This window comes from Natator depressus, chromosome 28, assembly GCF_965152275.1.
Source record: "Natator depressus isolate rNatDep1 chromosome 28, rNatDep2.hap1, whole genome shotgun sequence".
NCBI lineage: Eukaryota > Metazoa > Chordata > Testudines > Cheloniidae > Natator > Natator depressus.
The window spans coordinates 5,950,611-5,961,532 of record NC_134261.1 but is presented as its reverse complement, the minus strand read 5'-3'; the positions used below and the strand labels follow the sequence as shown (position 1 = coordinate 5,961,532).

The 10,922-nt window shown below is 51.8% G+C and overlaps 1 protein-coding gene across 1 annotated transcript in view; it reads right to left on the bottom strand.

Moving 5' to 3' along the window:
* Positions 1-10,922, bottom strand: part of LOC141978789 (uncharacterized) — a 132,777-nt gene that overhangs the window by 121,673 nt on the left and 182 nt on the right. The window contains exon 2 of the mRNA XM_074941108.1: positions 9,888-10,114. Within this exon, the coding sequence (XP_074797209.1) occupies positions 9,888-10,114 (227 nt within the window). The remainder of the gene's footprint in view (positions 1-9,887; positions 10,115-10,922) is intronic.

The following is a 10,922-nucleotide window of genomic DNA, read 5'->3' as shown; positions in this document are numbered from 1 at the left end:
CCTCTCACAGCAGCAAGGGGAGACTGCAGCCAGCCCAGATGGTCCTTCCCCATCCTGGAATGTGTGTTGTGAGGAAGTTTGTGTGTGGTGGGTGCACAGGCTGGGTCCTCAAACTGCTAGATCCTTCTACAGTCTGGAAAGCCAGGTCAACTCCAGCACAGCAGGGCTGTCGGCAGGGGTAGCAGTTGTGGGGCTGGGCCTCTGCTCTGTCTAGGTCCCATGGCAGATGGCTCTGGCAGCATCAAGTGGGTCCATCACTACAGGGGAAGGTTGGGATAGTGTCTGAGATCGGGGTGAGAATTGTAGAGGGGGTCCATGCCTAGGAATGGGGGATGGAATTCACCTCCCCACCCCGCTGCAGAGCCCAGCAACCAGGGATTTATCCAGTGAAATGGATGACACTGAGCCAGCCACTGAAAGATCCTTGTGCTTTTCGTTCCACACCGGCCAAAGCAGTTTACTAGCACTCCCTCCTCAGACTGCCAGGGACAGCCAGGGATAATTAGTCGGTTATGGGAATAGTAAAATGACAATTCATTAAGAACTAGGATATGAGTGCGTGTTATTAAATCCCCAGACACCCACCAATCCCCGCACTTCTTCCAATGAGCTGTAAATAGCTAAGAGATCCTGCTACTGATCCTGCAGTAGCCCCTCCCCACTTTCTAGAGCAGCACTTTTAAGAACAGGCCAGGGAAACATGTAAATACTTTGAACCAAATTCCAGAAGCCGCTGAGCATGGACAAGTCGGTATAACCTAATCTGGAACTTTATATAGTCAAATGCCTTATTCGTAGCCCTATGGCGATTGCTGAGTGTCTTAAGCTTGGGTGCCTTAGGTGTGAATTTCCATCCCCTAGCATATTCTGATTGCTGTTAAGTGGGTTTGGCAAAATTCAGTTTGTCTATTTCTTTTTTCAATTTCAATAGATGATATCAATATTTATTTTAAGTCCTTTTTTTAATGTTTACAATTTCATTGTTCAGAGCGGTGGGAAGTTATGGGGATGGTCAGACAATTATTTAATTACAGTAAATGTTGAGATTCCAAAAGCCAAATCATAACACTTTTCAAAACAAATGGTCAATGTCACATGCAAAATATACAGTGTAAATATCCTTATATCAAACTTGACGCTCGCCAGAGGCATTTCTGTATTTTACCTATATAAATATTCTTTCATCTCTGTGTGTACAGTGAAATCAACATTTACTGCAATTTATTCATAAAAATCCAATCCTTTCAAGCATAATTTTAAGTAATGAAGTACTTGAATTCTTTCACTTCTTGGACTGTAAAGCTTGCTTTGAGGATAATTACACCCTCCCTGTGATGTATTTGACTCTCAGTACCATAACCCCATCGTGAAGTAGCTCCTGTCTGGGAGCTCTGCTGAGGCCAGTGGCATTATGATCAGAAGGTGACACACTGATGCATGAGCAGAGACGCATGGGGGAGGGTGGAGGACGAGGTAACATGGAGGCCAGCAGGGTTGAACATGGCCCTACAGAGCGTGGGGAGCAAAATCCCTCTCAACCTCTTCTCTCCCCCACCTCCCAGAGTCAGTAACTCTGATAAATCGTTCCCTGAAATCTAAATAGCCCCAGTATGTGAGACAGTGATTAACGCACGCACATGCCTTAGGGGCTGTAAGTCAGTAACTGTCAGTAACTCAGCGCCAGCCCCCTGCCTTGATGAGGAGGAGGAAGAACTGCAGTAGAAACGGGTTAGGCTGGGAGAGGGCACAGCTGACGTGGGACTGGGAGCTGAGTTGTCCAAGAGGCCAGAACTCATGCGGGTTCGGACAAGAAGTCAAGAGGACTGGGTAGAGGCACTTCTGTGTAATTTCCCCCTGTTTACCACCCTGCCATGTATTTAATTTAGAAACTTTTCATTCACATTTAAACACATTGGAACTAAGCTTTGTTGATGCATTTTCATTTACAGTGGTACAGTTTTAATTAGGTGCTTAATCAGATGCTTATGAACACCACAGATTCTCAAACTGGGGGTCGGGAAGTTATTACATGGGGGGGGCGTCGCAAGCTGTCAGCCTCCACCCCAAACCTCACCTTGCCTCCAGCATTTATAATGGTGTCAAATATATAAAGAAGTGTTTTTAATTTATGTAGGGGGGTCGCCCTATGAGGCTTGCTGTGTGAAAGGGGTCACCAGTACGAGTTTGAGAACCACTCTAAGACACAAAGCTGTCAATAATTGGTGTGCTTTCATTAATGAACTTCAGAGTAACAGCCGTGTTAGTCTGTATTCGCAAAAAAAGAAAAAGAGTACTTGTGGCACCTTAGAGACTAACCAATTTATTTGAGCATAAGCTTTCGTGAGCTACAGCTCACTTCATCGGATGCATACTGTGGAAAATACAGAAGATGTTTTTATACACACAGACCATGAAAAAATGGGTGTTTATCACTACAAAAGGTTTTCTCTCCCCCCACCCTACTCTCCTGCTGGTAATAGCTTATCTAAAGTGATCACTCTCCTTACAATGTGTATGATAATCAAGGTGGGCCATTTCCAGCACAAATCCAGGGTTTAACAAGAACGTCTGAGGAACGGTGGCGGGGGAGGAATAAACAAAGGGAAATAGGTTACTTTTTATAATGACTCAACCATTCCCAGTCTCTATTCAAGCCTAAGTTAATTGTATCCAATTTGCAAATAAATTCCAATTCAGTAGTCTCTCGTTGGAGTCTGTTTTCGAAGTTTTTTTTGTTGAAGGATAGTCACTTTGAGATCAGAAATCAAGTGACCAGAGAGATTGAAGTGTTGTCCGACTGGTTTTTGAATGTTATAATTCTTGACATCTGATTTGTGTCCATTTATTCTTTTACGTAGAGACTGTCCAGTTTGCCCAATGTACATGGCAGAGGGGCATTGCTGGCATATATCACATTGGTGGATGTGCAGGTGAACGAGCCTTTGATAGTGTGGCTGATGTTATTAGGCCCTGTGATGGTGTCCCCTGACTAGATATGTGGGCACAGTTGGCAATGTCCCAAATACAAAATCCCAGATACACCTCCAACACCGCATCCCTTCCCCCACCTCCACACTGTCTATCACCCCTTCCCCCATCTCCACATGGCCATTCTCAGCCTATTGCGAACAGCTCCTTCCAGCCTTCAGCACTATAAATAAAGAAAACATGGTGTTACAAAACGTAGCTCCTGCCAGAGAAAACTGATCTCCTTCTGTGAGAAGGTAACTAATTTTTTGGACAAAGGAAATGCAGTAGCTCTCATCTACCTGGATGTCAGGAATTTCCACAGGGGAAACTATTCGTTAAACTAGAGAAGATGGGGATTAAGACGAGAACTGAAAGGTCGATAAGGAATTGGTTACATGGGAGACTACAAGGGGGGTCATACTGAACGGTGAGTTGTCAGGCTGGAGGGAGGTTACTAGTGGAGTTCCTCAGAGATCAGTCTTGGGACCAATCTTATTCAACATTTTTATTAGTGACCTTGGCACAAAAAGTGGGAGTGTGACACAAAGCTAGGAGGGATTGCCAATATGGAGGAGGACAGGAATATCTGCATGACCTTGAAAGCTGGAGTAATAGAAATGGGATGAAAATTAATACTGCAATAATTTTTGCAATAAGTACTGTAATACAAAGCACCAATGAGACCTCATCTGGAATACTGTGAGCCACGCTGGTCACCCATGTTTTAGAAGAATGAACTCAAAGTGGAACAGGTGCAGAGAAGGGCTACTAGGATGATCCGAGGAATGGAAAATCTGCCTTATGAGAAGAGACTCAAAGAGCTTGGCTTCTTTAGCCTAACCAAAAGAAGGCTATGGGGAGATATGATTGCTCTCTATAAATACATCAGAAGGATAAATACCAGGGAAGGAGAGGAGTTATTTAGGTTAAGCACCAATTTTGGCACTAGAAAAAATGGATACTGGCCATCAATAAGTTTTGGCTTGAAATTAGGCGAAGGTTTCTAACCATCAGAGTGACGTTTTGGAACAGCCTCCCAAGGGAAGCAGTGGGGGCAAAAAGCCTAACTGGCTTCAAGACTGAGCTTGATACATTTCTGGAGGGATTGGTACGATGGGACTGCCTACAACGGCAGGTAGCCGATCTGCAACTGCTAGCAGCAAATATCTCCAACAGCCGGTGATGGGACACTAGATGGGGAGGGCTCTGATTTACTACAGAGAATTCTCTCCCAGCTGTCTGGTTGCTGGGTCTTGCCCATATGCTCAGGGTCTAACTGACTGCTATAGTTCGAGATGGGAAGGAATTTTGCCCAGACTCAGATTGGCAGAGACCCTGGGGTTGGGGGCTTTTTTTTGCCTTCCTCTGCAGCATGGGGCATGGCATGGATCATTTGCAGGTTTAAACTAGTGTAAATGGTGGATTTTTTTGTAACTTGAAGCCAAGTTACAAAATAATGATTTGAGGACTTCATTAACTCAGCCCGAGGTTAGGGGTCTATTACAGGAGTGGGGGAGTGAGGTTCTGTGGCTTGCGATGTGCAAGACGTCAGACTAGATGATCATGATTAGTCCCTTCTGGCCTAAAAGTCTGTGAGCCTATAAACTATGCTTTGCATTGCAGAGACAGTGATGGAGATCAGGGCCCCATCGAGCTGCGCATGGCAGAGAATCTGATTGAGATCAGCACCCCCATTGTCCTGGGCACTACACATACAGAGAGGGACAGTCCTTGCCCCAAAGAGATCATAATCCAAGCAGACAATAGGTAGGAGGAAGACAGAGAGGGGCTGTGACTTCCCCAAGGTCACCAAGCAGGTCAGTGACAGAGCCAGGAACAGACCCCGGTAACCCCAGAGACCTGTCACCCGCAGCTTGGAAAGTTCCCCGGACCCCACTGTATTAGGCTGCAGGAAGAGGTGGTTTGTCCATGGATGCACAGGCTGTCCTGGCAGGGTAGCTCAGCTGCAGTCCCTGCACGCAGCTCGGGGGGTGTGTCCTGGGTCAGGAGAAGTCAGTGTCCAGTCCTGTGGGGCTGTGCTCCTGGCTCATACCTCCAACACTCAGGGCTGCCCCTCTGTTACCAGCTGCACTGTTCAGCCAGCCCCAGGCCTCAGTGAGGTCACTGTCCCGTTGCCCCCACCCCCAAGCTTTCAGACAGGGACATGGTGCACCAGTGCCAATCGGAGTGCACTAGTGTAAATTCTGTCTATACTACGGGTTTTCACCAGTGCCTAAAACACCAGCGTGGCAGAGACCTTCAGTATCTGAAACAGCAGCACGGTGACACTAGAAGTGGGATCTATTTTTAGCTTTCTCACGGACAGCCTGGGTGACCTTGGACACGTCAATGTTTCTCCTCCCAACTTTAGTCTATTCACCCAGCTGCCCACTCCCTGGGGTCTCCTCTCTCTCCAGAGCTGCTCACCACTAAAATCTGTGTGGGTGTCACCAGAGCTAAGGTAGCTAAGCTCTGAAACAGGCTCACAAGGGTGGCTGTGGAGTGTCTGTCCTTGGAGGTTGTTAAGAACAGGGAGGATAAACCTGTGTCAAGGATGATCTACATATACTTGGCCCTGTCTCGGCAGAGAGAGCTGGACTTGATGACATCTTGAGGTCCTGTCCAGCCCTACATTTCTATGATGCTATGCAATATATACGTATAAAACACAACATACAGAAAAATCCCCATCGCAACATAATGTCAGGCAATTCAGCTCCCCCCGCACCTCCCCCCCAAAAAACCATACACTCCACAACATCAAATGACCAAATACAAAGGCAATCAAAGCAACACAATGCAAACTAATACAACCTAGGACAAAAGTACACTCCACAAAAGACCTCGGCTCAAACCAACACAACACAGGCACAAACCAACCTGAGGGAAAACAATGTACCATAAAACTATGCAACACAGCACGGTGTGATAACAGTTCCAAATGGCACAAAGCAAAACAGCTCAGGGTAGAACACGGCACAGCACAAAACAGAATTATTTCAATGTAGGCATTGAGAGGTCGTCTACTCAAGCCTCGTGTAATGAGACAGCACCAAGTATCCCTAGACATTCCCAGACTGGTGTACCTCTAACCTGCCTTCAATATACTTCTATGATGGTGCGATCTCTGATCGTTACAGTTCGTCAACTCAGCAGGCAGGCATGGGCAGCAATTCACTTGTCCTGTTGCCTTGACTGAGAAAGGTTTTTGATCAAAGGGAGCATAGATTTCTGGGGTAATATCTCATTGGAGATGAAAGGGCTTGTTCAGAAAGAGGTTTTGACATCTACAGGGTAAGGATGAGCCAAATGGGTTTGTCTCCATGCAGGTATATTTTAGTCTCTGGGGGCTAGGTAGAAAGGAGAGAGAAGTATTTGGGATTTCCTATTTACCTTCCTCAGGGTGATCTATGCTCACCTGAAATTTTTTATGGCAGAAACAGTTCCTATCAAAGGTAAATGATGCAGTGCTAAGAGTAATTCAGGGAATCCCAGCAGCAGATAAGACAAATTTGTGAACTGCTACGACTCTTTATGCAGCCAGACACACTGATAAGGGATTCTTTGTTTAAAAAAAAAAAAAAAAAAAAAAAAAAGGCCTCTCTGCCCCCCCCCACCCTATTTTTGCAAACACTGGTGTCTTAGTCCACCAGGGTAACTGTGACCCGCTCTGTCCCTGCCTGTGCCGGGGTTTTGCCCTCTGGCACCGTCTGCCAGCGCCTTTCCCCTCGGCTTAACCTCGGCTCCTTTCCCCCAATCCCAGATTTTGCCCCTCAGCCCCTATCCTAACCCTGCCTCCAGCTGCTTGACACCCCCACCCCCACCCCCCCAGGCAATTTCCACCCCCTGCTCAGACCCTGGCCAACCCCCTTTGCCCCATTTTAACCCCTGTAAAAAGCAGTCCGCGCAATCTGATGCCAAGTAAGGGCAGGGTGAAGGGCAGTGGCTTCAGCAGACGTTACTGAGCGTGCTCAGTCAGTTCATGTGAGCATGCTCAGTACATCCTAAGTAGCAAATTAAGACAGAGAGCAGTTTTACACACTACACCTCCTCGGGCACCAGTCCAAGGTCTGGCATCCTCCCATGGTCCTACAGCCTGGCTCCAGCCCGGGCCCAGACATCTACACTGCAATTAAACAGCCCCTTCGCCCGAGTCCTGTGAGCCTGAGCCAGCTGTGGGTTTTTAATGGCAATGTAGACATACCCTTGGTGTGTGCAGCACCTGTCACAATGGGGACCCTGATCTTGGTCAGGGTTTGTGCAGGGCCCTGTACAACAGAGGACCTGATCTCAGATGGGGGTTTATGTAGCGCCTGGCAAAAGAGAGCTAAGTTCCCGCTAAGCTGTGTGGCCGCAGAGCAGCTTATCAAGGGCTGTGCAGTGCTCAGGGCTGCGGCAGGGAGAGATGTCTCTCCCCCAGCCCCAGACCTGCCATGGCAGGGAAAGACACTCTTCCCCAGCCCCATAGCTGCTGCAGCTGGGGATAGGTGCCTCTCCCCAGCCCTGGATCTGCCGGAGCAGGGAGAAATGCTCTCCCCCAGTCCCGTAGCTGCCAGGGAGAGGCACCTCTTGCCCAGCTGCAGCCCAAGAGCTGCCACGGAAAGGGAAAAGCATCTTTCCCCCCCAACCCAGATGCTGCTGCTGCAGGGAGAGAGTGCTGGGGGGGGGGGAGGGTCTACACTCCCAGCTGGAGCCCTCACACCCCCTCCCGCCACATCCCAACCCTCGACCCCAGCCCTTCGTCCCCTCCCACACTCTGAAACCCTCAGCCCTACTCCCGTCACACATCACCGCCATATTGAGGCGCATAACAAAATTCATTCTGCACATGCATGGGAAAAATGAGAGGGAACATCGAAAGAGGGTCTGTGATGTCAGTCGGGGTCTCTGCAGTGTACCCTGTTCTTGGACCCTGCAGCACCAGGCAGAAGGAGTGCCCCAAACTTGGTCAAGGTCTGTGCAGAACCCGGCACACCGGGGGCCCTGAGCTCAGCCCAGGTCAGAGCCATGTTTAGTACGATAGGAGCCCTGATCTCAGTCACAGTTTGTGCCATATTTGTCACAATGCGGATCCAGCTCTTGGTCAAGGTCTGTGCAGAGCCTTCCACAATGGGGGGCCTGATCTCTCTTGAGGTCTGTGCCATCTCCAGCACATCAGGGGCCCAAATCTCTGTCTCGGTTTGTACAGGGAGGTGGGGGGGGGGGGAAGATACAGAGCCTGATCTGAGGGAGAGGGTGGGATTCCAAGCATCCGACTGAGGAGGTCTGGGAGCGAAGGTAACCCTGCAACCTCCAACATGGCGAAAGAGTCAGGCAACAGGTTCCCTCCAAAAAAGTAGAAGAGTCTGCAATTAAAACCCATGAGAAGCACCTCCAAAACAGTGAGGATTTTTTTTTTTTTAAATCAGAGCTGGATAATAATATGGGAAATGGTAACGTCTGATGTTTGAAATCTGTGTTTTGTAACAAAAAGCAAAGGCTTCAAATATAGAGAACTTTAGCATCCTTATCACAAGTTAGAGGAAAGTGGGAAAAGTTTGAGGAATTTTCTAGCAGTAGTTGACACAAGGGAAAGAGGTAAAATTTGAATGGATTTCAGGTCAAGCTAGAGAGTAAAGAGCAAAATTCATAAGGGTTTTATAGCAATCAATATTAAAAGTTGAGGAAAGGGCAACACCTGAGAAGGTTTGATGTTCTCAGATAATTAGATGGGAAAATCTCCAGGGATAATAAACCAGTGAGACACCTGGAGAGAAAAGCGGGAAGATTTTCAAGAATTTGATATCAGTATTTCAGAACAGAGGAGAAAATGGGGCACAAACGAAATATTTGCCAATATAAGAGATGTTTCAGAGTAGCAGCCGTGTTAGTCTGTATTCGCAAAAGAAAAGGAGGACTTGTGGCACCTGAGAGACTTATGCTTATGCTCAAATATGCTCTGTGTATATAAATCTCCCCACTGTATTTTCCACTGAATGCATCCGATGAAGTGAGCTGTAGCTCACGAAAGCTCATGCTCAAATAAATGTTAGTCTCTCAGGTGCCACAAGTCCTCCTGTTCTTTTGCAATATAAGAGAGAAGCAACAACATCTGGGGAGATTTTATGTCACCAGTTCAAGAGAAAGGAGGGGAGATTTGAGGGGATTATACAGCGATATTCAACCAACAACAGAGTGGGATGGACTCTTCTTGCCTCACACTCACATGGCCGGCAGGGAGCCCTGGGTGATGTGGCTTTCACAGGGGAAAGGAGCGGGGCTGGAGCCAGAAGGTCACTGGCTGTGGGGAGGGGCTGGCAGTGGGGTCTGGGAATGTGACTATCAGGTGGGGGGCGGGGACACTGCTGGGTTGGGCAGGGTGGGGGCGGGGAAACCTGGGACTGGGCCGTCTCCATGGGGGGGGCACTTCCCGCAGAATGTCAGGGTTGGAAGGGACCTCAGGAGGTTCCCCCTAAACCGGGACAAGTCACTGCAGGTAAAGTGGGGGGGGGACACCCCCCCCCAACGCTGAGATTTGAACTGGCCACGGGCGAAGTGGGGAGGAAACGGGGTCCGGGGGGGGCAGAGCCCGTCTCAGGGAGGGGGAGGGGGGAGAAGGGGGGGGTCACCCGGGCTGCTGCTCGTCGCTGCCGGGAGAGAAAGGGGGCAGGGCGGGAGCGGGGGGGGTCCCGGGGGGGGCAGCGGTAAATCCGAGGGGATCTCAGCCCCCCCTTTCCCTCCCCGCCCCTCGGGGGGCCCCGGCTCTTCCCCCCCCCGGCCATGCCCGGGCTGCGCCGACATTTTCCCCCCGCCCCTGTCCCCAGGTCCCCCCCCGCCGGCTCCCCCGCGCCCGGCCCCACGCAGGGACCCCGGGGGGCGGGTCCCCCCCCGGACACTGGGGCAGAGTCACCGCCCGGCCCCGGGGCTCGCTCCGGTACCTGGAGGCTGCAGCTCCGCAGCGGGGCGGGCGGAGCCCGGGGCGGCCCCAGGGCGGCTCCGGCGGGCGCGGGGCCCGGGCCGGGCACGGGGGGGTGAATGACGGCCTCCCCGGCACAGACCCTGCGGCGCAGCCCGGCCCCGCAGCAGCAGGTGAGCGGGTCACTTCCGCTCCCGGGAGAGTCAGGAACTACAACTCCCAGCCTGCCCCGGGGCGCGCTTCCGCCCTCTGCAGCGCAGGTAAGGGAGGGGTTCAGCAGCGTTACTGCGCATGCTCAGTGTGCGCCCCAGCAGGGTTTGCAGCCGGGCCCAGATTGGGAGTGGAGCACCTTGGGGGGGCCGGGAGAACAAAGCCCAGAGCCTGGGGGCGGGGCAGCTCCTGGGGGCGGGGCTCGGGCACAGCCCGGGGGCGGGGCAGCGCCTGGGGGCGGGGCTCGGGCACGGCCCGGGGGCGGGGCAGTTCCTGGGGGCGGGGCTCGGGCCCAGACCAGACGCTGCTGCTGCCCCGTGGGACCCGGGAGCCCGGGCTGGGCAGCTGCGGCTCCCCCCTGGGGTCCCTGCTGGGGGGCCCGTCATTAACCCCTCCGTGCCCGGCCGGGGGGGGGGGGGGTTCCTCCAGCCGGGACCAGCCCCCTGGGCAGCCCCGGGCTCTGCCCGCCCCCAGCCGGAGCCCCCCGGTGAGTGAGAGACCCCGGGGGGGCAGGAAAGCGACTCTCTGCCCCCGGGAACCGGGGAGAAGCCTCGGAGCCGCCTCAGCCCCAGCGGAGCCGCCGCCAGGATCTGCCCCCGGCCCGCTGGGATGGGGGGGCAGAGACTGGGGCCCGGCGGGGGGTCCCCTGGGGGGTGCCGGGCGGGGGGGGAGAAGCCGGAGTTGCGGGGGGGGGTTGAATTCCCGGGGGGGAAGTGGCGGGCGGGGGAAGGGGGGAGTTAATTGGATCCTGTCCCTGTTTGTGCCACTTGCCTCTCAGCCCGGGTACAAATTCCCTCCGGTTCTGCCCCTTTTCTCTCTCAGCATCTCACACGTGGCTGCAAACTCC